We start from the raw sequence: 26510 nt of genomic DNA, 5'->3' as shown, positions 1-26510 counted from the left end.
TTAGCTCAAAACAACATTCCATTATTTTCCAATTAGTTTAAAATTTATAGTAACAGATCAAGAGCAGTTGAATCGTTGAAGTGTGGCTGTTCTCCGTATAGCTCAGCACGCTTTCAATAGTGAAGTAGGGGCAAGTGCTTCACCTCTGCTGGTAAGAACCTACGAGGGCTGCCACTCCAGAATTTCTTTTTATAACCTCCTTAGTCATGGGCCACGCGATGGCCCCGCGGGTCGAGTCGCTACAAGCTATGTGCGTGTATATGATCGAGCGCGCAAATGCTGTTCATTTCTGTACACTTCCTTCTAAGCAAATGCGGCAAATGTTGTTCGCGTGCAAAAGCTCATACCGAAACCAGAAGCAGAAAACAATTGTAACACGTTATATGCTATGACTAATATGCACTGTCACAATAATAGTATTTTTGTCACTTTAAAGTATGTTAAGTAGAAACATTACTTGATTTTTAAATCAGCTAACAACATAGAGTTTCTAAATAAATATAAAACTCTATGGCTAACGACCATCATCACCAACGTAGAAAATTAAAAATGGACGCGCCCAGTTTCTCAGTACGTGAAACCTGTGGTGCAGCTGTGAAAATAGAATGATTTAAAATCTTAATTTCGTAATAATTTGTGCCTCGCTTACGAGCCGTAGTGCAGCCTTTGCCTGCAATACTGTTGTTCTCGAGTTGGGCAACGTACTGTTGGGGAGCTGCTTAACTGAAGGGTAGAAGCCAATCATCGGCAGTGGTATTAGCCCGCAGCCACTGCAGTATGCCTCGGAACTCCGTAAGGTGGGCGTTTAACGTTCGTGCATGGCAACCGACTCGAGAACAGTGGCTGTACGCCTTGCGGTGTGTTCAACCCGAAGAAAAAGAGCGCATCCAAAAGTTTGTGTTCACTAAGGATGCCAAAGCATCAATGGTTAGTGAAGCATCGTGACGTGTTGTTTGGCTGCTAAACTGACGTGTTGACTGTCTTTACGAATATATTTGTTGATGCACACCTCTCCCTTTTTGTTCTTCATTGCTCCTCAAATGTTTCTAATAAAGATGCTGGCAGAACCCATCTAACGGTAAATGTTGACGTTAACGCGATTAGCGTAGCAATGTATCGATTGCCACCGCACACACACGAAGTGGCAATTTCACTGCCAACCACAATGCCAAATAATACCACGACACAGTATGTCTTGTGATCGCTGCACCCTAGTTAAAGCTCAGTAGTATACCTGTATCATGGCTACACATCCCTTGTGTCACGTTGGCACACCATCTCTGGGGGACTGGCCAAGAATGGGCACATACCGGTGTCACATAGGTAGCGCCGAATTCGTCTATTTGGGCACATACCCAATGACCCAAGTTGTCTACTAGGCCAGACAGTAGCCAGCAGAAAATTATACCTAGTGGCCTAAGCTATAGTAGACAACTTGGGTCACTGGGTATGTTAAAGAGGCTAGATACAGACAGACACATAGACATTCCCCCCAAGAATGCCAATTGTATTAACAAATATGACAGCCAGCTTGGTAGGTTATCATTGCTGCCCACACTAAGGTGCACCAATGCTTTGCACTGCTGGTAAGCCAACTGCACCTTTTTTCTCTCTGCTCACGTTTGCATGATTGTTTTCTCAAATGTCTGTGGCACATGGTCACGTATAAGAGTGGCTATGAGCAGGGTGCTTAAGAGAAACAGACATTACCCATTTTAAAAAGTTATGGTTGCTATGTTTTCTTTTTGTATCTAATAGATCGGCAGACTTCTGCTCAGAAAATGCATCAGTGAACTTCGTGGCGTGCCCTACCACGACATCCACTTCGGTCGAAATGAGCATAACAGGCCCGTCTTAAAACATCCGGAACTTACAGTTCACTCTTTTGACTTCAATGTCTCACATCAAGGGGATTTTGCAGTGTTGGCAGCCGACGACTACCCCAATGTCGGCGTTGACGTCATGAAAACAGAGTATTCCGGTGAACAGCACTGAATGTGTTTGCATAAACATTTTGCTTCCATTGATGAAAGCATTTGATGACCAAACACTTTTCAGTGCAGGCGGCAAAACGATACACGAGTTCTTCGCAGTCATGGAGAGGCAGTTCACTCCAAAAGAATGGAGCTTCATTGAGCAGCCAGGCACCGAGAGTGACTTGCTTAGACGTTTTTGTCGACTTTGGGCAAGTACATTTTTTTTTTCCAACTACGAAACACACTTGGCAGAATGTCCTTGAGCTTTTTTTTACAGTGCTTGAAGGAGAGCTTTGTCAAGGCTACAGGCGCTGGACTGACTATTGATCTGCAGCGGTTGAATTTCAATTGCCCAACAAAAGACCTCAAGCAGGGCATAATGACAAGTGACACGAAGCTGTATTTTGACAACCAGCTGCTTAACGACTGGATATTTCAAGAGACAATGCTTGATCATGACCACTGCGTCTGTACAGCCCTCAACGTAAGTTCTGCCCTGCACCCCACTGTATTTTGTCTTGGTATCTCGGGAATTGCAAGTGATATAGTGAAACCATAAATAAAAATGAACTGTCCTCCTGTTCATACATAGCTGGCAGCTACGAAGGCTAGGGAGCTGTCTCACTGCTCGCATTACTGACTGAAAAGTAATGAGTCACACATTGAAATGTACATTGGGGGGAGGTATTCCGTGAGTGTCCGCCTAATGAACATGTTCATGTTGTCTGCTGCTGAAATTTTGATTGGCTGTGGGCACCTGCCCAGCCAATCAGCACTTCCGCAGCCTACTAAATGGACATATTTCTGAGATTGAAGCCATTACAGATCTGAACGTATTTACCACCGAATGAGCAGAGTGACGCGGTTCTCAGACTAGTGGCCACTGCTCGCGCTCATGACCACAAAATTGTACATTGCATGCTGGAAGCACAAAGATGCAAATACATATGACATAACGCTACAAGTTGCAATATATGCAGTAGTTATTCCATAGAAAAATCCAGAGTATATGCATGATATAGATCAGCTTATTGCCATATATAGAATTCTGCATGTACTGCATTTTCTCAGCTTAACACTCACCTTCTTGCATGCTTTCTAGCAAGGCACAATGATGTGGTGCTTGCATGTCATGCAATTTACTTTTGCATGAGTGCATAAAGATGGCTGCTGTCTTTTGTGCAGACTGTAGTGCACTAATTATAACAAGAACAAAGTAAAATGTCAATCTGTAGGCTAACCAGTACATGAGAGAATTATTCTGTCAGCCAGCTTTGGAGATTGACTTAAAGAAAAGAATTGAGGACAAAATTACATAATATACAGAAGGCTAATCTAATGCTCAGCAGCCTGGGAAAAACATAATAGTTTGTGCTTATACTACTGCAGAAGTACATAGTGAAAGATTATATTTATCTACATGCACTAGCTGTGCCCAGCCCCGGCAGCAAGAAAAGGCTACAAGAACAGGCCAAGGATGCACTTGGTAGGCACTCTGAACTCATGAACAGCAGCTTACCTTGGATAGCAAAATGTTGGGTACAGTGCACTCTCAACTCTTTTCAAGGTGTAGAAAACTCAAGAACTTACCAAAACTTTTGCTTGGCAGGAGTGTACTGTATATATGGGAAATTATACAATGGTCCCCCAACTGTCTGGCTTAACATTCAGTTTGCTTTAATACTGTATTTTAACAGTACACACCTATGTGGCTGATTGCTAAAAGCTGACCAAACATCCTGGAAGGAAGCCATGAACTGTGCAAGGAGCCGTGAATGAAAAAAGAAAGATGGGAACATTATGAAGCAAGAGTTGTTGATATTCTAATTCAGAATAAGAGAAAGAAGTCCAGTTGGGCAGGCCATGCATAAAACAAAGTAACTGGTGGCACATTTGTGTTCACAGACTGGACCAATAGTTGTATGTCATCTGTGGACCATGTGATCAAGCAATACCTATTCCTACTGTGCTTGTCTCGTCCTAGCGGAGAAATTCATAATGTTGCTGTAACTTAAAGCCCCCAATTTTGGATCGCAAGAAAAATATCTCGGGAACTTTGAGTTTGGTTTGAGAGCAAGACCCACTCACCTGTACTGTCCGACATCCTTTTGTCATGTGAATGCTCACACCCTAGTCATCGCACAATCTATGGTCTGCCATGTAAACCTAACTTTGAAGTAACGGAATTGATGTTTATAGATAGGAGCAGCAATTTGGGACAGCAGAATAAGATGGACTGGTGAGGTTATGAAGTTTGCTGGCATAGGGCACGGCTGGTGGTGGTAGGTTTGTTGACAGAGGCCTTTGTGTTGCAGTGATAATAATGACACGATCGTGCTTGCAGTTTGGAAACGAGACCACTTCACCAGATTGCAAGCACTTCACCGTGCTGACCTTCGATGAACTTACCAGTGGAAGTCATCCTTTGGGTTCTTCAAATGACTTTGACTGGACCCAGTTCGTAGAAAAGTCAGAATTTCCAAGCTGAACCAAAAGAATATTACACTATTAAATATCCTGCGCACAGTTTATTCTTCATGTAAATAAAAGCATTTTCAGAAATTTACAGTCACCTTGACGCGTCAGACAGCCGCAGTGCTAGTCGAGTAGGCGTCATTTAGTAAAAAAAGATGTGTAAACACCTTTCTGTCCAGTTTGCACGTTTTGTTCACCAGGTACTTAGAAAAGTGCAAACATTCTCTGACAGAAACACAATATCATCACTCGGAATGTCGTCACACACTGAAAGCTGCACAGCAGTGCACCCAAATATTTCTTTGATCAGCAAGGATTTCCAGTAGATTTTCTGTGCGCTCTTCACATTGGAAATACACGAGCAGATCTCAATATGATGACACTGCTTGAATGTTTCATTTCTTTTTCTGCAGCGCATTCAAGCGTGACGCTATACAAACTATATGCCTGGCACACAAAACATGATCGCATGCAAAACAAGCAAATGCTCTACCATATTCAATGGACAAGCAAATCACTTGTAAAGAATAACAACCTCTGGCCATGGGAGGCAGAAGCCAAAAGATAACGCTACAGCATCATTAGTTCTCTCTTGTTCTTTAAGGTGTCCCAGTGACTAGGCTAGCACATCTCTCTCTATGGGCATTTGCGGCGAAAAATAAAAAAATAAGCAACCCCCACAGAGAGGAAGAGTACCCGCAGAAAGCATCAAGTACATTGATACAGATGGCCAGCGATGAACATGCCATCCTATTTTACGTGAAAGGTGTGACCTTGCAGTCCTTTGAACACAACAGTTATTTCCTTGGCAACTTGCATATGTTGTACACAGTACCCTAACAGTTTCATAAACACATGATAGCACGTATTTACACAACCTAGGCATGGCAAGCACGGCCACTATGGTAACGTAACTACACGTGCGGTACGCCATGATGGACGCACACATTCGTGGCAACGCCTACCAACTGATGCATACACACAGATGCCAACCACCCAAAGGTGTGATCTGTTCGACCTACATTGCTACGGTCTGTAGTTCACGCGCGCACAAATTTTCCAGTACGAGTACCCTCGCACAGCCCTGCAATGATGATACTTGTACAAAGGCTCTGTTGAAGTCACAGGAGGGACGAGTTTCCAATGTGCATAACATTTTCGGAAGAAACATCAGAGTGTCCCAGTCTTGTGACCCACAGGCGAGGCAATTTAGCCGCCTTATAGGCGTTTCTTTCTTCTCCTGGAGAGAACTTGGTATCCGACACCATTTAAGACAGGCTTTCCACAAAGGCGGCGGGAAAGATTCCCTCACTAGAAGTTGATCCCAGCAGCCGCCCTTGCCACCAGTCGTTGTTGACCTTGCAGGTCACCTGGACTTTGTCTCCGGGGCGCAAGGTGAGTTCATCCGCGTGCTGGGCTTCAAATGCAAATGCAGCTCGGTAGATGTCCACACCCTGTTTACAGAAAACACAGGACATGCTGCTTCATAACACAGTCATCAGGCAGAAGCAATAAGAAATAGGTAGAATACTGAATAACCTGATGAGCACACTGAGCAACTGCAGTAAGTTGAAAAAGTTCCACTCTTGGAGGGATTTTGTTGTTGATGGTGACATGCAGTCGGGAGATGGCATTTCTTGTACACTAGTGACTTGCTAGTGCACGCTGCTTGGGTATGGATGGTGTATGTTTTGTAAAACAAGGAACTTGGCAACAACATTTCTAAAGTGACTAGCTTTATCTGGCTCTTTCGCCGTTTTTGTGGTTGGCGGCGGTCGATGGTCGGACTTTAAAAAAAAAAAATTATGGGGTTTTACATGCTAAAACCACGATCTGATTATGAAGCATGCCATAGTGGGGGACGCCGGAAATTTGGACCACCTGGGGTTCTTTAACATGCACCTATATCTAAGTACACGGGTGTTTTCGCATTTCACTCCCATCGAAATGCGGCTGGTAAAATGTGGCCGCCGTGGCCGGGGTTCAACCCTGCGACCCCGTGCGTAGCAGCCCAACACCACAGCCACCAAACAATCATGGCGAGTGATGGTTGGACTTTCGATACAAAGGTGCTGAGGGAAAGGGCGTGCGCTCGCATGCAACTGAGTTGTGGAGAAGGGCAAGGCTGTCATGTGAGACCTCTAGTGCAACAGAGCTGAAAGAATGGGCAAGAGGGAGGGGATGGACGGGGGAGGGGACTGTTGCTTGTTCGCTGGGGCTATTCGCTTATGTTGACAATCATCGTCGACAGTTCCTGCACATTTTATTTAGTTATTAACACTCTGACAAAAATGAACCACAATGATGTGCACAGGCATCTCTTGGTTGATAGCGCTCCATATGCATGAATGGTTTCATATGGCCATCTGCCAGGAGAGTACTCTAGTGCTGCTATGTGCATTACTTGCTTGGAGTGCTTGCGACATGTATGCAGGTTGCAGTACAAGTTCATAATATATTTACTTTGCGTTTTCCTCAGGTAAATTACTTTAGCACTGACACTAAATTATGATGAATTTTTTTCAGCTTACCTGAAGCTGCTATGTATGAGCAGGAAATTGACCACTATTTTTAGTGCCCCTTTCATTAGTACAGTTTCACAACTCTGAAAAATTTCTTACCCTCATGCAAAAATTTTCCTTTAATGCTCAGGCTTTCACTGAAAATTCTCCATATGAAACTAACTTGACAACAACCCATATACTGTATTTTCACGATTCTAACATGTACATGATTGTAAGGCACAGGTAAGTTACGTGCAGAAATTAAGAAAATGTAATTTGATCCAAATTCTACCTTGCAGATATAAAAAAAATTAAGTTTGACACCACGTACCTGACACGACAAGTTTTATTTGATGCACACAACCGTCCCACCATTGACACAACTAGCATTACAAGTCTGTGTCGGATTCCGGCGAATATTCCTTGTCACTCAGCTGACCACTTGCTTCCATTCAGGGCATTAGAAATGCTCAACTTCTTGAATGAATGTGACACCATTGCTCACAGGAGTGCCTTCCACATTCCTTAAATCCACTTCATGAGGTCTGCCAGCACTGGCCTTTCATTCCCCCAGTCAGCGTCAATGCGTGTTCACCTCCAAGCAGCCAATCATTGTATGCCACATGTACCCTGTCCTTGGCAGGTTTATTACCACACGTCTAACACACGTCTAACAGATGATTGCGAGGTTGCTGTGGCAGGCCACAAGCTTCTCCTTAACATGGTTAGAGTGTACTAGAAACTTTTTTGCATGGTCTGATCATGCCTCTCTGACACATTCTGTGTCACCTGTAGCATCACCACTACAGTCGCTAACAATTGAAGATTACACTATGGGTGAAATGTGTCACACATTGCAGTGGAGGAGGGGGGAGGCATGGTTGGGTGTTTGACCAGACACACGCTCCAGACCGGCCATGAGTAGAGCTACTGTTTACTAGAAGCATTCAATAGTTAGCGACGATGACAACGTCGCTGCTACAAGCCACACAGCGCGCCACACGTGATAAGGCACGAGGCATGTCGGTTGGCGCACTAGCCATATATTCTGGTTCATTGGAACACGGTCATTGACGTGACACCTGAATGAATCAAGAACTAGCACGGCACGCACACCCAGGTCTGCAACGGGCCTCTTCCCCCACACGTCTATCCAGTTGATCATCAGATCAACATCTATCCACCCTTTCAGATGCATCCGCACTAACACATCTTTTGGAAATGTGACACCTGCTGGCAATGTTTCCTATTTGAAGATTAGGTAGGGCTTCAGCTTGTGCCAATCGACCAAGCAGCACAGCAGTGCTGTCACTCTGGTCTTTTTCTTCCCAGAAGAAAGTACTTACACTTGCTTCGTGCTTTGTGCTTCCGCCATGTAGTTTGACAGCATGTAAAAAAAAACACTGGCATCTGCTCTGCATTTCCGATCATGCCGATTGGGTAGCCGTGGAAATGTCAGAACTTAGTTACAAGCATCTGGAAGGCAACCAGCTTTTCTTCATACACCTCCGGTAGTTTCTGAAAAATGCTTGTTTTTTTGGTGCAGTGAAAATTCCTTATGCTTCATGAAGTTGGCGATCCAGCTCCTGCTAGCTTTAAAACGAGAACAAGAGATGTTCAAGTTGATCGCAAGCAGAAACTCCTTAACTTTCATCATTTGTGAAGTGACTGGCAGTTGGATAAGTCATTGCTCCTTGATGAAATCTGTGAGGTAGTCTTCAAGTTCCAGAAAATGTTGCTGCTTCGGACTGGTAAATCTCTTGCAGGAAGCCATGCATGAAAAGATGGCATTGCTTTGTTTCCGCCAATCGCCCACAAGTCTCCGGGACACCTAAAACACGCGATGTCGCTTGGTTTCCTTCCTTCTTCTCGACAAGTCAAATGACTTCTTGCTTAAGGGATGCCTCATAGTGCAACTCCTTTGAAGCCATTGCGACTAAATCAAATGATGAGAGAGACGAGCCAGGAGTGGCAGCGGCGACAGCACAGGCACATATATGAGGGCGAAAAAATTTACTTGCTTGATGTTGATTGGGCTGTCCCGTCTAAATGTTTAGGGAGAGTTAACATCCATGGCGATGCTACTAGATATTTTGCAGCCGGTTTTTTTACATTTTCTGAAACCATTCTTACTTTTGCGCCAGACTAATGCACACACGAATGAGAGCTATTTTCAGAGGAAAAAAGTGCATATTAGAATCATGTAGATATGGTACACAAACTACTCCATGCCTCTTCAAGCTGTCCCTGGAACACTTTATATGCACGCATGTGCATAGCTCAGTAAAGCAAAGGTAGAAAAAGTAGTCACTGCAATGTTTTGGTACTAAACAAGGAACACACCACGAAAAAACATGAAGTTCCAGTCTGAAAAGCATTCAGGCTGCTCCATGAGGAATGGTAAAGTACCTTTGTGGAGGGGCTCTTTGATATTGGTTGCACAAAGGAAGCCGGGAACTGCCCTCTTTTGTCTCCGTTTTCTCCATACAGCCAGTCCTTGTTGATTCGAGAAAGCACGACCACCGTGTCTCCTTCCTGCAAACCAGATTGTGTCACTTGGCAGCTTCTTTGGACGACAAACACAAGTGAAAGCAATGTGAAAGCAATACGTACCGAGAATCCCAAATCGCCATCTTGTTCTGCATTAAAGCTGTACAGTGCAATTGCTGGGCACCCTAGAAAAAATAAAGGAACGTCATACACACAGTTCCCACTTATGTACACAGTCAAATTGAAGTCTGGGTGGTTAACATGCTCAAACCACAATGTGATTATGAGGCTACACCACAGAGGACAATTCCGGACTAATTTTGACCACCTGGGGTTCCTTAATGTGCACCTAAATCTAAGTACATAAGCATTTTTTGCATTTCGCCTTGACTGAAATGCAGTCACCATGGCTGAGATTGAACCTGCAATCTCGCACTCAGCAACATGAAACCGTTAACTACTAAGCTACCACTGCGGGTCTACGCATACAGCTTCAGATCTCAACGAAGCAAAGGATGCTTTAAAGAAGCACCCCAATACTTTTTGAACAAGGTAAGAAAATTATGCATAGACAATGCTGACATGCAAGCCACTCACATGCCTGCCAACCTGTGAGTGTTTAATTTGGTAAAAATCCCGCGGATAGAACACCATGGGTAGTGAGGCACGTAGCACACATTTTAAGAAGTTATTCCTGAGCCCACGCCTTTCATGGAATACATACACACTTTATTAATGATTATTATTTAATGATGAACCTTCGGCACAAATATTTCATACAACTTCACACAATATTTGCAAAACCGTAGGAAAGCCCAAATTCATAAACATTACGCAAAATTTGGAAGAGTTGGCAGGTATGCAAATATTATTCTGCAGCGGGGAACCTACAATTTTGCATTACACTGATTACAACACATTTTCTCTCTCCTGCAACATTAGAAAACACCCCGTTTATTTTACGCTTTGAGATTTGTTAGTGATGACATTTCGTGAAGCACAATGACCTATAGATGCCAGCCATTAGGCATGGACATGCACACCAGGCTGTAAATTTTCAAATCCTCTTACAGACAAAAATATTGTACTCTTGTTCAAAGCAAGTGCACTTAATCTCCACCACCACCACCATCTGTCGACCCGGCCTACACAGAGGCTGTGGGTTTGCGATAGGGCAGCTGACAGCAAAGTTGTGATGAGTGAACTCTGGCGGCAAGCATGTGATTAGAAAATGCCGAGTGCTATCACGGCCATTTTCTTCAGCCAGTTCTAGCGGCCCATGCAAAAGATGGCTGCCACCTACAAGCGCTGCAGATTCTAGTCTATAGGCAAATGTGACTCGGTACCCCAGACAATCCCAGCTCCAAATTGTTGGATGAGCATTGGCACAAGAGAATGCAGAAGATCTGGAACAATTCCGGAGAGAGGTGTCTTGCATAAGATGTTTGTTCACTGACATTTCACATAAACAGTGTCAGCCTGTATCAGTGGGAAACACTACTTGCCTGATGGCTGGGCTTCGGGCTCCAGGAATGCAAGAGGAAAACGGCCCCTCCTTCCATGGGCTTCTCCAAGGGCCCAGTCGCCGTCCAAGACACCGAGGAGGCGCACGACATCCCCTTGCCGAATGTTCAGCTCCTGACTGGACTCTGCCTCGAAGTCGTACAGAGCTCGGCGGTATGCCACTGAAACACCCTGTGAAAAGAACACCAGAGAGGGGAAAAAGCACCCAAGCAGGTTTAGCGAACAAGTGCGTGGTCAACACTAAAACTAAATAAGCCATTTTTAGGGGTGTTTTATTAACGAAATTTCGTAATCGAATGCAAATATTAAGCAGAAACGCCCTTCGAATATCAGGTTGAATACAAAACAGTTTCTCTGTTTCAAGTGAAGTGAAATACATATTTAGCGTATTGTGGAGTCCATGTTGTAAAAAGAATATTGATACACACGATGCTGTTCGAAACCGCCGCTTCCTTGCAGTAGAATAACTTGTACAGTCAAAACTCGCTTATTCAACAATTGCTAAAGGTGCAGGCATTATTTAATGGCAGCAAACTTTTCTAAACACGAATGTATTTGGCGGTGCACCAGTTAACTTCAATGACCCTTGGAACGCGCAGAGCGCCAGAAATACAGTAAACTTACGTTGAGTCGACTCCAGTCACAGAGAAAGAAATATTTGAGGAGAGGAACTTGCTAGGTTGCGACAGCACGTGCGGTCGGGCGAGGAGGAAATGACCGCAGCACGCCCGACACGTCATCTGTAGTGCTACAGTGAAAACTGCGTTTATATGTTCTTCTATAGATGTGACACACAAAAATCGCGATATCGTCTGATATATTGCCTCTTCAGAGAGCGCGCCACACGTATTTTGCCTTATCAGCGAGCGGACTCACGACAGAGGGCATGTCAGCCAAGTGCCCGATGCCGCGACTTTATTGGGACGCCCAAGTGAGTGCTGTTTCCCCTCCTCATCAAGTCTTGCTTAGCGACTGTTTAATTCGATCCCGACCGAAGGTCCTAGCCAGTGTCCATACATTTCTATGGGCCGAAACTTCCGTTATTTTGATCTCAAAATTGGCCTTTGCCAAATAGTTCTAACTTGATTGGTCAGCTTCGCCCCAATACAGCTGGTGAAGCATGCACAATTTATTGAGGTGAAGCATGCTAAGAATGAAAAATTCAGTGTCCTTCCACTCTGTGAAGAAAGATGACCAGCGAAGCTGTGAGTGTGGGCCCCTTAATGGCGAACCGCACCTCCGCCGCAGGTTGGCCCGGCATTACACTGTCTTCGGGATCGGCCTATGTATGGGGAGTGCTTAATGCCTGCTTCACCTCCGCCGCAGGTAGGCCCAACATTGTACTAAAATCGGCCCACATATGGCAAGTGTTTAACGCCTGCTTCGCCTCTGCCGCATGTCGGCCCAGCATTGCACTATCTTCGGGATCGGCACATGTATGAAAAATTGTTGATCTATGTCCACGGAGACGAGATCTGCCAGAACCTAGCCATAAAGAGCTTTGCTGCAAAAGAGCCAGTCACGGGACACAGTACGAGTTTCTTAATTATACAGCTGCACACACGCTGTCTCCGGTAACAGTATGAGTGCCTAGATGCCTAATAAACATACTGGCGCCCACTCAGAGCTGTTTCTGACATTGTTGTGGTGCTTCGAGCCCTTGTTTCGCCTGCCGTGAATTTCATATGAAACTGTCCGCAGGACATAGTACACGCTCCTTAAGTATACATGAGCACGCACTGTGCGCCAGGAAGCAAAGAAAAACCATCTGTGTTTTGGGAAAGTTAGCGAAGAAGAAGACGGCAAAATGAAAAAAAAAAAAAAAAGACAGTTGAGGGGATGTTTAAGGGGGGAGGTTGGGATCAGATGTAACTTTTTTTTTCTTTGACCTAGAGCAGCGAAATTTGGCAGCCACACTCGAAAGTGTCTCAAATAAAGAAATGTGCAGTTTCATTACGATACCTTGACTAGTTTTCAAGTTATAAAAAGTTACACATGTTCTGCTTGTGGAAAACCTGGCACTTTCAAGAAACATGCCAGGGAGCTGCCTGTAGTTTTAATCTTTACTCAAAAGAGCACTACAGGTTACAACAGTTCAAAAGCTTTTTAACCGTTTTGTTTTTTTTACACAGAACATCATGTTCACCTTCACTAATTGTACCAGAACTTGTCGTTCACAAATTAGCATTCAGAAGGAAAACTAAGCCCTCAGCAAGATTCTGAAGACTGTCATACCCTCAAGCACACTTCAGGGTATACATAAAAACAAACAGGATCAAAATTGGTCCAGGCATTCCCTTGCTACCTTTTCCACAGACAATGCAGAATTCCCAAAACACACTTTTGAGAAAACGTCTCCCAAAGCTTTTGGAGAAGTTCACATCTCTCAAAATGCACCAGGATTGTAGTTTTTGCTATCTTTGCTTACAGGTGGTCCTTTGGGTCTCTGCCCTTTGATATCGTGCACACGAGACGATTTTCTGGCTCATTGACGGCCGATGCTCAATGTGCTTATTCGCACAGGTTGAAGTGCTGACGCGCAAAGTACCTAGCTGCGCAGTCCGAGGTGCCGACGCGCGAAATGCCTAGACGTGGGCTCGAGGAGTCGACACTTGATGTGCTTAGTCGCGCAGTCCGAGGTGCTGAAGCACGAAGTACTTAGCCATGCAATCCGAGGTGCCAATGTGCGAAATGCCTAGTCATGGGCTCAAGGAGCTGACATTCGATGTGTTTAGTCGCGCAGTCCGAGGTGCTGACGCATGAAATTACTACCCGCGGGCTCGAGGAGTCGACACTTGATGTGCTTAGCCGCGCAGTCTGAGGTGACGACGCGCAAAATGCCTAGACGCGAGCTCGAGGAGTCAACGCTCTATGTAATCAGACGCGCAGTCGGAGGTGCCGATGCACAAAATGCTTAGGCAAGGGTCCCAGATGTCCGCACGCGATGTGCTTGATCGCCAAGTCAGACTCCTATGTGGGAAATGCTTAGCTGCGGGTCTGAGGATTGCGTGTGCGATGTGCTTAGTCACGAATTCTGAAACAGCGATTTCTGAAAGGCTCAGCCACGTGTCCGAGTATTCTGCGTGTAAATCGTGCTCACGATCTCTGCGTCGCCGATGCTTGGTATGCTTAGCCGCAGGTCTGAGATGTCCACCCACAAACATAGGGATCAGCCACACTACTGCAATGTACGCATAGCACCCGTTTTGGCATGTCAAGATTATGGCGAGTGGAGACTTCCAGACTCGCGAGGTGCAAAGAGCCGAGCAGATGACGCGAGCACCGGACCAATGGCAAACCGCGCTGGAATCACGAGGTGGGCGCGGCCAATCGCAGACTCCGGCATGACCTTCAATCATTTGCTTTTTGTGTGCTTGTTTCTGTATGGAGGAGGTAGCTGAAGTGGCAAATGTGAAGACGGAGAAATGCGCTTTCCGATGACACCAACATGGCAGCGCTCGGTTGCATCGTTCCGGAGATATTGTGGCTTGAAAAATGCTGTTCTTTCTTGACTTCCACGAAATTTTTCACCACCTTGGCTGATAAAACAAATTTTTTAGAGCACTTCTACGTGGTTTACAGTGTCAATATTTCAAAATCAGACAGAAAAGGAGTTACAAAAACTGAAAATAAATGAGAAGAAAGGGGGTCAACCGAGGGGCCCGATTTTGATTAGTCATATCATAAGAAGCCAACAAACACTGACACCAAGGACAACATCGGGGAAATTACTTGTGCTTAATAAATGAAATAAAGAAATGATAAATTAATGGAAATTAAAGTGGATGAAAGAACAACTTGCCGCAGGTGGGAACCAAACCCACGAAGGTTGTGGGTTCGGTTCCCACCTGCGGCAAGTTGTTTTTTCATCCACTTTAATTTCCATTCATTCCAATCCTTTGTTAAATACGCCGTCGAGCTACACTGGTCTTTCTCACGGCGTGCGTAGCTGCGCAAATGGTGGTGCTGCACAAGCAGCAACTCACCATTGCACTTCTCTCACTGCAACAGCCTGTGCGGAGGCTCTTTCTCTATGGCAGGGTAAAAGGAAGATTATCTAGGAAGTTTGGAAGCAGTGCGACTCTGGATACACTAGTTCATTCATTTATTGGAAAATTTTTAGATTGTTTAAAAAGTACTTCCTTTTCATACTTCACATTCTCGCTTCAAACTTGATATCGCAAAGTCATGAAAAGTAGTACACTGTCCATCGTTATGAATAGCCGACCAGCTCCTGTTAGGGTCGCACTGGCCACACCAGCAATGCAACCTACATTTTCCATGGGACTTCTCCTTGGAGGAACCAGTACGTCCAGGCAGCTCTTGGGTACCAGGCCTTCCTCATTGCCGCAGCGACCTCGGTACCAATCGGCACCCTCTTCAGAAAGGAGGGCAACGAGGTCATGAACCTAGAAAATTAAGCATTGCAACATAAGAAGTCAATTCAGATGAGAAAACAAAAGAACTAGCGAAATCACAATGCAGTTTCTCACAATAACCAGGTACTGCTATCAAGTAGAGTAACAACCTAAGTGATATACGGTTAAACCTCAATATAACATGCTCTGATATAACGAAATTCTTGATATAACAAAGTGTGTTTATACACAATATCAATATAATAAAATTTCACTTGCAGTGGCAAAGGAATACCGAGACAATAAATGGAAACTTCTGCAGAGACAGATGGTCAAATTAAAAGTGGATGCTTGCAGATGCACCTCTCAAACAGCGTGCACATGATCAAAAGTGACCACCGAAGCGGAGCAGCGTCGTGTTTCATATAAAGATCCTATCAAGCCCCCGTGATGTATGTTTTAGTGCAAGCGAAAAGGTGGGAGAGGGAGCTGAGAAGGATGGTGCTTGATGAGCACCATCTCCCTGTATGAGCAAGAGGAAAGGGCAGGAGGGGAGCTAGCTCGCAGCAACGCAAACAAGTGTGCACAAGGGAAAGGGGAGGAAGTGGGGGAGGGGGCAGGCTGGCAGGTCTTTTCTTTTCTAGGGTGGCTGAGGGCATACACAGCCCATGCATACACAGCTTGCGTGTCCTGTTTTAGAGGTACTTTACAGCTTGCGCAAAGAGGCGTGGCGCCACATGCATTGTCTCCCCGCATGTTCAGTACTGGAGGTTGCGCAATGTCAGGTTTCCGAGACACGTTGAAGCGACAGGCAGACGAAGCATTCAGTTCCTGCTGCAATCTTTTCATGATAGCACTGTCCTACTGCTGGCGACACTGTCAGCCGAGGGGGCGGAGTGGATGCAGAAAAATGGCTGGTCTCGCCTCGTACTACCAATGTAAAGATACCGTTGAATCTCAAATACAACAAAATGAATTTTTTTTTCCATTCTAGTTCGCCTTTTCCAACTGCCCGATTATTAAAAATTTTTGGCCCCTTCCGTGTAGGAAAAATTAATCGGCAACTGTAATCATTTGCATAAAAAGTCGAATTTCAGCACAATGAAATTTCAATATAATGCAGCAAATTTCCAATTCTACCAACTTCGTTATACTGAGGTTTAACTGTATCTCTTACGCTGTACTTGCACACTTCCCAACACATCAGCCTACATAACAAGCAAAGATTCCAGAAAGAAAAGCTATCAAATCTTTGTATGCTGCACTTATGTTTAATCCCATTGCCTACATCATCCATGCCTCAATATACATGCTTTGCACTTTGCACGCACTGACTTGCAACATCCGAGAATACCACATTTTCAGTACTTATCATGCCTCTGTTTTGCCACACCACACTCAACGCCGCGAGAAAAGCAGAGGGAAAAAAGGAAAAGTTCTATGTGTGTAACCACATGTACAGTGGAAATTCACACTTTTATAAAATCAGTCAAGCACGATTTTATCCCAAGGCAAAAGCAGATGCAATCCCAATGTAAATCCCAAGGCAAAGCTATATTTTCACCATCGCTGCTTCCACTGCTGCTCTCCAATAAAATGTAGCACGGCTTGAAAGCAATTAGAAGCAGTTTTAAAGGGCCCCTCACCAGGCCACATAGCAAATTTGGTTATAAGCTGGAAGTTGTGACTTGCCTCTCGGGAGTATGCTACTGCAAGAATTTTTCAAATTGGTTCATTAATAGCCCTGATGGAAATATTTCAGTACCGCGAACTCATGATTTGAAGAGGCGAGCGTCACCGCCAACAAGGACACTCTCTCCACTTGCCCCGTCTAGCCTCCACAAGTGAAATTCCTTCCCTACGTTCTCCCATAGCAGAGCTGGAGGATCGTGTGAACGATACATCATGGGCCCTGCCTTTTTTCTTTTCTTTTTCCTCTCTTGCTTTATTGCTGTGCAGCGCACTTTCACTGATGGTTGTGCATGCGAGCTATTGCATTTGTCTCACTTTGCGCAGTGCACGATTTTGCGTGCTGTGCACGAGAATGCCTGACAGCGGCATAAGTCAGTGCTACACAAACACTGAGGCAGAAGCAAGCAGATCACAGAGCATGACCGTGTGCCGAAACACGGTAGAAAATGAAAGTTTCGCTCTCAGCATGCACGATGACATGGGAACAAGCAGACAAAATGAAAGTACACCTCTCGCTGTTTTGTGAAGTAAAACAAGAATATGCAGACATTCGGGTTGTGTGTTTTATTATTTCTCTAAACTTTAATTTGTCCATTAAAGCAACAGATTACACAAATGACAGATGTTGCCTTTACTAACTCTCAAGGTGTCATGTGTCACTATGAGCGATGTCACAGCATACACATGTACGTAGGTGCACTTGCTATCTATCTAGCCCGCGAGGAGAAGTGCAAACAGCATTTAGTCTGAAATTTCAGCTCTTTCTGCAGCATGTAGCAATTTAATTCTTAGCATACATGATTGTGAGCGCGCATTGTAAGCACTGCGCTTGTCAGCTCAAAATGTTCACACCTGGTGAGAGGCCCTTTAAGAGGGCGCTACAACACTTCTTTAACAAGGTAAGGAAACATTCACACACTGTAGGCAATGGTGCCATGAGCATGCAAGTCAAATATTACAGACCCGTGAAGCAAGACAAACTTATTTCAGTACTGCCGGTCTAGGTTCAGACTATAGGCAGGAGTGGGTTACAATTATTGTTTTCATACGTACAAATCAGAAGACTGTACGGCAAAGTTACAAAACATATATATATATAATACAAGGAAAAGTTCTGTAGGTCTGGTGCATAGGTAGCTGAAAAAACGAAGGAGCACACTTACGAAAATTGCATTTTTAATGGTTTAACGTTTCGGCCGTCGCACGGCCTTCGTCAGAATCACGAAGGCCGTGCCACGGCCGAAACGTTAAACCATTAAAAATGCGATTTTTGTAAGTGTGCTCCTTCGTTTCTTCAACTAACTACACATATATATATATATATATATATATATATATATATATATATATATATATATATATATATATATATATATATATATATATAATGAGATGCAAAAATTAACATCAAGGTTTATGTAGCACATGAGAGTTATATGTTATCGAATTGAAAGCATGTAAATAAAATGATGTTGTCGGGCATTCAACTATAGCTGCTGGAAGTGAATTCCAATTGGTTATATTTCTTGGGAAAAAGGAATATCGGAATAAGTTGGTGTTACATGAAAGCTCAGTTACCTTTTCAGTGTGATAGGAGTGAGTGGGCCATCGGTTTACGTCGCTTTAATATGTATCCTTCATTATGCCTAATTGTCTGTGGTAAAGGAGATAAAAAAGTTTCATTCTCTCATGGTGTCGCCTAACTTCTAGTTTTTCAAGTTTAGCATTTTCTAAGAGAGCTGTAGGTGATGCTTGCCAACTGTATTTGTTATAAACAAATCTAAACCGATTTCCTCTGTATTTTTTTCAATATTGAAACGCTTCTTTTTGTGTATGGATTCCATACAGCTGCGGAGTATTCTAGTAGTGGCTGAATAAAGGTTTTGTATTCTAGAAGCTTAATTTCTTGTGTAGACTGACCCAAACACCTCCTGAAGTATCCTAGTTTTTTCATCGCCTTCTTTTGGATATAGTCAATGTGGTCGTTCATGTAAGATTGTTAGAAATGATGACTCCCAAATACTTATACTTGGTTAGTACTGTTAAAGGTTGATTATCAAAGCTCTACGAGAAATTTATGGGATACTTTTTGCGAGTAATAGTCATTGCGACGGTTTTTCTTTTTGTTAATGGTGATCTGCCACTCTGAATCCCTATATGTACTCGATCCAGAGGTGCGTTTAGTAAAACCTGGTCATTAGGTGCCCTGAACCCCATGTATGTATTCGATCCAGAGGTATGTTTAGTAAAACCTAGTCATTAGGTGAAGTAATTTCCTGATATGTAATGCAATCATCGGCAAAGAGCCGTATCTTGACAAGTATGTTCTGAATAATGTCATTAATGTACACGAGGAAAAAGAGAGGACTAATGATGGCTCCTTGTGGAATGCCTGAAAGTACTGAAATACCTAAACAAGAAAGGGGGTTAACCGAGGGGCCCGATTTTTTTGGCTTCTTATGATATGAAAGTACTCAAATGGCACGTGAATTTACACCGCCAATGGACACACAACTTACCATCTATGTATGTGATAGGTAAGATTCTATCCAAGCTAGTAAGGTGATGTTTTTCAGCATTGGTTTTAGCTTCAATGATAGTTTTCGATGAGAAACATGGCCTTTTCAAAATCTAGAAATATAATGTCAATCTGGTTATGTCTGTCTAGGGCAGCTGCTATATCATGGATAGTCTCGATGAGCTCAGCTATTGAGTAACCATGGTGAAAACCAAGCTAGAAGCAACATATTAGGCTTTCATTTTCAAGAAAAGCAGATATATGTTTAAAAATTATGTGCTCCAAGAGCTTTGCACATGTGCATAATAAAGACATCAGTCTATATGATGACACATCTGAAGGTGCGCTGGCTTTAGGCATTGGGGCGATTTTCATGCATTTCTAGTCGCTCGGAAACTCCCCATTAAACAGCGATTTCTTAAATTGCAAAACAAATATTTTGAGCACCATTCTACATAATGTGTTAAAAATACATTAGGTATACCATCTATACCTGGTGATTTCTTGACACCTATTTTAAGAACGGCATAAGTATGCTTTCTTCAAGGATACATAATTCATTAATAGCTCCTACGTTATCAAACTTCTGAATTCTGGTGTACGGCCATCATCGACAGAAAATACAGAAACAAAATAAGTATTAAGTGCTTCGGGAATTACTGTGTTATCTATCACAGGGATACCATCGATGGAAAGAGTAGGGGTGGATTTCTTTTTTGGCAAAATATGTCGCTATAACTTATCGGGTGATGACATAAGGAAATTTTTTAGGTGAATGCTTTTATAAGAACCATTGGCCTTTCTTATGGTACCCTTTAATTGTTCCCATAATTCCAATATTTTATCTGAACCGCCGGAACACGGACACAATTTGAGCTGTGTCCTTACTTTGTTTAGTTTGCACCAATGGCATGCAGTCTCCTTAGTCATCCTTGGATTATGTGTATGCTGTAATTTAAGTTTGTGTGGAACAAAGTTTTTACACAAGTTAATACAAGATTCTTAAAAAGAACGCCACATATATTCAACAGAATATGCATCCGGTTCACACAATGAGCTAAAGAAAGAAAATGAAGTATCTAAAGCATCTAATATATCGACGTCACTAGCACGTGAGAACACAGGAACAATACATTCCTTTTTTTTTTTTGTCAACCTCGATCGGACTTTCACTTCCAGATTTAAGCACAACAGTTTATGGTCCGAGATTCCTTTGAATATATCAATGTTCGGGTCGCGGTCAAGTATACTGCTGCTTACAAGAAAAAGATTCAAAATTTATTGGCTGTCATTTTGTATTCACATAGGTGCTTTTATTACCTGTGTTAAGCCATGTCAAAAAACAATGTCTATAAGTGGTTCAGCGGAACTAGAAAGTGCTTCAGGAAAATCGCCATCCCAGTTCACTGATGGAATGTCAAAGTCACTAGTAAGCCATTAGGCAATTCTTCATGACCATGAATTTCCCTAGCGAAAGCTCACACATGCGTGCACACATCTCCAATCGTCCAGCAAAATGGAAAGCGGCAGTTGTTTACTCATCCCACCCTTTCTGTCAATGCTTCTTTTTTGCTCTCCGATGCCTATGTCATAGAGGGACAAACAGCCTCGAAGACAACCGTGGAAGATTATTTGGAGGACAACCTTGAAGGGTTACTATAAGTGCACCAGGGAAAGAAGAAAAGTAAAAAAGGAGCAATAGGTAGGGTACTTCTATAGGAACCACCTCAGCAGGGAGGAAGCATGTTGAGGGGAAATGGAGAAAGCAAACATTTCACTCTTTGTGTCTCAGTTATTTTTAAATCTTTTTGCAGGAATACTATATTCAATGAAATGCGTTGCATTCACTCTAGTGTAGTATCAGTTTTGAAGGAAAGGCGCTGTAGTCAAGAAATCTGCATTCAGGTAAGAATTCAAAGAAACCGAGCATATGGCTGTGAAGCAACATGGGAAGGTGAAATTTATGGACAACCCTGCACCTGATGGAATAAATTTATTGAATCTGGCAAGAGTAATATAGGAGAAAATAGAATACAGCAGATTTCCGTTCATTTGACTCCAGTTAATATGATCCCGATTGAAGGTCCCGGTCGGCGTCCGTGTATTTCCATAGGCCCAAACTTTTGTTACTTTGATCCTAAAATTGACCTTTGCTGGATAATTAGAACTTGACCAATTAACACGCATGTGTCCGACTCTTATGGTGATCCCAACAGCAACCCCTCTAGTGGCGGTGTTCACCTCGGCAAAGCTTAGGGGACAGTGAATGCGTTGAGGACACATTAAAAGAACCTCCAATGGAAAATGCTTATTTTCGGCCTGTCCAAGGAGGATTTTCACACAATAGCCATAGCTCACAATGTTAGATTATATGCGTAACAGTATTTACCCGATTCTAACGTGTGCTTTTTTTTTTTCTTTGTAATAATTGGGCTGAATATTGCCAGCGCAATTAATCGGACCCGAAACCAAATCTGCCTCCGCGGTGTTTGTGTGCTTTGTCGCATAACACAAATGTATTGCAGCGATGCCGACTAAAATAATTGCGTGGCGCAGCTGGCTTTAAGTGGCCGCCAATTTGCAAAGCACAGATTAGACCCCTACCCATTTTTCGTGCTAAAAAATCAGGTGCGCATTAGATTTCTACTCTGTTTCGGAGCTTTAATGTTATTCCTACATTAGGTTTCTACTTCAGACTAAAAAAACAGTGGGTGCGCATTTATATCCGCGGGCGCGTTAAGTAGAGCAAATACTGCCAAATGATTGGCGTTGTGTTTTAGCACTTTTTCTGCACCTTGTTCAATTACACCCACTGGATAATTAAATCAATTTCGTCAGTCCTGTCAGGGTCAAATTAACAGAAGTCGACTGTAGTACTTGCTTCATGCTTTGCACTTGCTCTCTGCTATTTCCAGCATTACTCAACCTAAAAAAAAGAAAAATCCATGTGACTATGTTATTAATCTAGCAGTTGTTCCAAGCCTATGCAATTTTCGTATGAACTCAACTTATGACTATAGTTTCTTTGCAAAGAGAGAGTCTTGAAGCTTTAGATCAAGAGAATAGATGTAAGCGACAACTGCAGCTCTTGAGCAAGGCCAGAATTCAGAAAACTAGTGTAATTTAGCTAAGATGACAGCAGAAATTGTTGTTGTACAGGCTCAGACAGTTTCCTTATCGTCAAAAGCATACTGATCAGCTTGTGGAACTAATAGAAAGAACCGCAATTTATTGCACCAATAAAACGTTTCAAGGTGGCTAAAAAACTGCTGTGGTTGAAGATGTTCCAAACAACCTGGTAGTATTCCATATGACGTTACAGATTGTCTCGATAGCATAAGAAAAAACCATGAAGAAGAACCTGGAAAAAAGCACGTAGAAGCTTCTGAAAATATGTTAGAAGGCAGAGCACCACAGCCATCATAAATGCTTTTTTGAATTTTTCAGTACTTAACGATGATGATGATGAAGATGATTAGATATGATTAACTGGTTTTATATGGCGCAGCATCCAATTCAACTATAACATACCACAGGTACTTGCATAATATTGTTGATGGCTGCAAAGTGTTCTTTAAGGGGGTGTTGCCCTACTGCAGATAAAACTGACACTTGCCTTTAGCGAGAGCTGTCCAGGTGCAGATGCCTGGTAGTCGTGCCTTGCTACAGCTGCTCCTGAAAGGTCCTGCATAATACAATTGGAGAGCGCGAATAAGATTGGTAGAAAAGGGGGTCCTGCCACACCTTTCAAGAAATGTGCAGAAAGTGTTCTAATGTTAAAGGACATGACCTCAGAAATACCATATTTACTCATGTGATCCCCACAATTTCTTTTATGGGGTGTAGGTCTCAAAAGAGGTGGGCTGTTGGATACTCACTGAAGAACAAAACCGCGCTCTGACTGCTATGCAGAATAGGGCAACAACTGGCGGCCAACTATGAACACACATACAGTTGCTGACCGACTTTTCGGACACAGACAATGCCACGAGAATGCCCGAACAATCAGGCAGTCCTAAAGAAGAGATTGCAACAGTAAAATTAATTTTGTTGTGTTTTAGAGCACTAGCACAGTAGAAAATTCGTTCACAAGCTATTGCTCAGCGGTGTGCTCCATTAAAACAAAAATTCACTTGAAAGCTCGTGATGGTCGAGACCATGAGTGAGTTTCACGTTCCCTCATTGAGCAGCATGATTTGTGCTGTGGGCCACAGTAAAGTGCAAATATTGTGCACACAGCCTTGACTATGTGACACTGTCAGTTTCGGCTGAGCTGTGCAAAATTACTATGGAACATTATTAACTTTATGTGCACATGCAAGCTTAAGGGGGGGACGTGGCTTTGAAAATTAACTTCCTTATTTCTTCATGGATCTTGATGAAAATTGGCACAAATGTTTAGAATGTCTCCCTGATGCTCCCATAGAAGTTTCAGAGCGATACTTTGAGAAAATTCTGTTGAATTTTATTGAGCAGAATTTTTCTCCCTCAAGCTTTCTGGAGGGCCTGGCAAGCTTAGAGAATGCAATAGAAGGCTCGTTGAGTATTGACTGCATAGCTAAATGTGTGCTGAAGGTCGTGACAGTCCTGCTTTTCTTTTTTCACAACACAAATTTTTTGGAGCGTCATTTTTTATGTTACCTTCACATCAAGCATACGTTCGAGGTAGATGAACAGCCACATCATAAATTTATAAAAAGTCAAGAAAGCGACACTGTCACGGCCTACACTAGCCCAAGGAGAGGGACAAAAAGAACGGAGTTAAAATATGCTAAACGGTAACAAAGAAATCAGCTCCAGAAACTAAGCAGAAAAGAAAAAAAAAAAGACAGTTTTGAGAAAACAGCTCTCAAACTTTCATTTTCTCTTCACTTCTCTAAAAGGCCCCAAATTTGCATTCTTTGGGGTGTTTTGTGATGTGGGGCTTGTTGTACATGTGGCCTCTGGTCTGGTGTGCCTTTGTTCCCCCCCACCCCCCCCCCCTTCTTTTTTTGTATGGCATCTTTTGCTGCTGCTCTACAAAGAGTGTGGTGCCTGGGTTTCATACCAAGTAAGGTGCAGAACTCTGTGTGGGCATGAATATAGCTCCAGTGTTGTACCTGCAGGCTGCCTCGTTGGTAGCAGTCTCCAGTACAATCAGCGAGCAATATTTTTCTTTTGGTAGAATCGACCATGTTAGTGAATGAAGGTTCCGAGTCTCAGCAGCCTTCCAACAGCGAGGCATTTTTTTCTTTTGGTGAAATTGACCATGTTAGTGAATGAAGGCTCCGAGTCTTAGAAGCCTTTTAAGAGGAAGCTCTAGCTAGGGTCCAACTGTTATGCGGCCTATTCAAATACATGTAAAACGCAAAATTGTTTTTATGAGATAACCCCTGGACTGATTTTAATGAAATTTGTTGCATTTGAAAGAGAAAGTTAAATTCTAGTGACTGTTGGAAGCGGAATTTCAATTTAGGGCTTGAATTTTCTTTAAAAAATTTTCAAATATATGACCATTTGAAAAAAATAGAAGCACGAAGTTTACAAATTCATAGCTCTGCATCAAGAACTGATATCGTGGTTCTGTAAACGGCATCTATTAGATCATTCAAAGCAGACAAATTCGATATGTCATTTACATCTTACGTGAATTCGTTACGTTGGTTACAAGGGTTCTGCGAAAGTTGTATTTCCCTATTACTAAATTTTTTTATATTCATCTGTAACATATCAATTTTGTCCGCTTTAGATGTACTATTAGATGCAATTCACAGAATTGTATTATAATTTTTCGTTGCTGAGTTACAAAGTTGTAAACTTGATAGTTTCATATTTTGAAAGTGTTCAATTTTTGCCAATTTTTAATAAAAAATTGACGACCTAACTCAAAAATTCGAAACCAACAGTCACTAAATTTTAAGTTTTTCTTTTAAATTCAACAAACCTCGTCAACTCTGGTGCAGTGGTTCCAGAGAAAAACGAATTCTCCTTTTACATGTATTTAGATAGGAGCACCCGAGCTAAAGCTTCCCCTTAAGTCATCTTCCCTTGACAGTGGCTGTGGAAATCAGGATCAGAGAGCCAGTGATAGATATGCAGCTGCTAGGTGCTTTCCAGCTTGTACTTTTGTATGATGCCTAGATCACTTCTGCAGCCAGATGTCTGTGCCAGCCAAAAGGGCCTAGTGAACTGAGCTCATGATGAGGTTCTCTTTATGAAGGGGTGGTATGACATCATGTTGTCACAATATCTCGTAACAATATCTAATAGAGTGAATGCGTAATGTGCTTGGTTGCGGGTCCAAGGTGCCAACACCTTATATGCCTAGCCGCAGATACAAGGAGTCAACGATCGACGTGCTTAATCATGCAGTCTGAGGTGCCGATGCGCAAAATGCCTAGTCGCGGGCTCGAGAAGTCAACACTTGATGTGCTTAGTCGTGCAGTCCGAGGTGCCAACACACAAAATTACTGGCCACGGGCTCGAGGAGTTGGCACTCAATGTGCTTAGCCGCGCAGTCCGAGGTGCCGATGCGCGAAATGCCTAGATGCGAGCATGAGGAGTCAACGCTTGATGTACTTAGTTGTGCAGTCGGAGGCACCAATGCACAGAATTCTTAGGCAAGGGTCTGAGATGTCCGCGCGTGATGTGCTTGATCACCGAATCGTAGACTCCTGTACGCGAAATGCTTAGCCACGGGTCCGAGGATTGCATGCACAATGTGCTTGGTCACGAATTTCAAAACACCGAGTGCTGAAAGGCTTAGCCACGTGTCAGAGAATTCCGCAAGTGATTCTTGGTCCCATGCGATGTCTGCATTGCTGATGCTCAGTATGCTTAGCTGCGGGTCTGAGACGTTCACAAACGTAGGGTTTGGCCACACTACTGCGATGTCTGTTAAGTGCCCGTTTTGACACGTCGAGATTACGGCAAGTGGAGACGGCCAGATTCGTGAGGTGCAAAGAGCCGAGCAGACGGCGCGATCGCCGGACCA

The 26510-nt window shown here is 43.2% G+C and overlaps 2 protein-coding genes across 5 annotated transcripts in view; one reads left to right on the top strand and one right to left on the bottom strand.

Annotated features, from left to right (window-relative positions):
• Nucleotides 1-538: 538 nt before the first annotated feature.
• LOC126537182 (L-aminoadipate-semialdehyde dehydrogenase-phosphopantetheinyl transferase) lies at nucleotides 539-4538 on the top strand. Of its 4 annotated transcripts, none has more exons than XM_055073775.1 (6): nucleotides 539-927; nucleotides 1759-1981; nucleotides 2064-2185; nucleotides 2254-2460; nucleotides 3406-3515; nucleotides 4321-4404. In XM_055073775.1, exons 1-5 carry the CDS (start codon nucleotides 778-780, stop codon nucleotides 3481-3483), a joined length of 780 nt encoding a protein of 259 aa, XP_054929750.1. In that variant the 5' UTR covers nucleotides 539-777; the 3' UTR covers nucleotides 3484-3515; nucleotides 4321-4404. The 4 variants fall into 4 exon arrangements, with proteins under 4 accessions (XP_054929750.1, XP_050040326.1, XP_054929751.1 ...); XM_055073776.2 differs by lacking the exon at nucleotides 3406-3515 and having other exon boundaries at nucleotides 839-927; nucleotides 1759-1847; nucleotides 1922-1981; nucleotides 4321-4538; XM_055073777.2 differs by lacking the exons at nucleotides 539-927; nucleotides 3406-3515 and adding an exon at nucleotides 938-1586 and having other exon boundaries at nucleotides 1759-1847; nucleotides 1922-1981; nucleotides 4321-4538.
• LOC126537173 (uncharacterized) overlaps nucleotides 4490-26510 on the bottom strand; it is a 36992-nt gene continuing 14971 nt past the window's right edge. Inside the window, exons 9-14 of the mRNA XM_055073774.2 lie at nucleotides 23154-23222; nucleotides 15244-15378; nucleotides 10951-11140; nucleotides 9569-9630; nucleotides 9365-9490; nucleotides 4490-5905 (exon numbers count right to left, since the gene is read on the bottom strand). Of these exons, the coding sequence (XP_054929749.1) occupies nucleotides 5720-5905; nucleotides 9365-9490; nucleotides 9569-9630; nucleotides 10951-11140; nucleotides 15244-15378; nucleotides 23154-23222 (768 nt within the window). The 3' untranslated portion in view covers nucleotides 4490-5719. The remainder of the gene's footprint in view (nucleotides 5906-9364; nucleotides 9491-9568; nucleotides 9631-10950; nucleotides 11141-15243; nucleotides 15379-23153; nucleotides 23223-26510) is intronic.

The sequence above is a fragment of the Dermacentor andersoni genome, chromosome 4 (genome assembly GCF_023375885.2).
Source record: "Dermacentor andersoni chromosome 4, qqDerAnde1_hic_scaffold, whole genome shotgun sequence".
Taxonomy (NCBI): domain Eukaryota; kingdom Metazoa; phylum Arthropoda; class Arachnida; order Ixodida; family Ixodidae; genus Dermacentor; species Dermacentor andersoni.
This window is presented reverse-complemented; position numbering and strand designations above follow the sequence as displayed.

Coding starts and splice junctions, on each gene's coding strand:
- LOC126537182 (XM_050184369.3), top strand. CDS start 778: ATGCCTCGGAACTCCGTAAGGTGGGCGTTTAACGTTCGTGCATGGCAA. Junction 928..1,758: donor AGGATGCCAAAGCATCAATG/GTTAGTGAAGCA, acceptor TGTATCTAATAG/ATCGGCAGACTTCTGCTCAG. Junction 2,186..2,253: donor GACGTTTTTGTCGACTTTGG/GCAAGTACATTT, acceptor TTTTTTTTACAG/TGCTTGAAGGAGAGCTTTGT.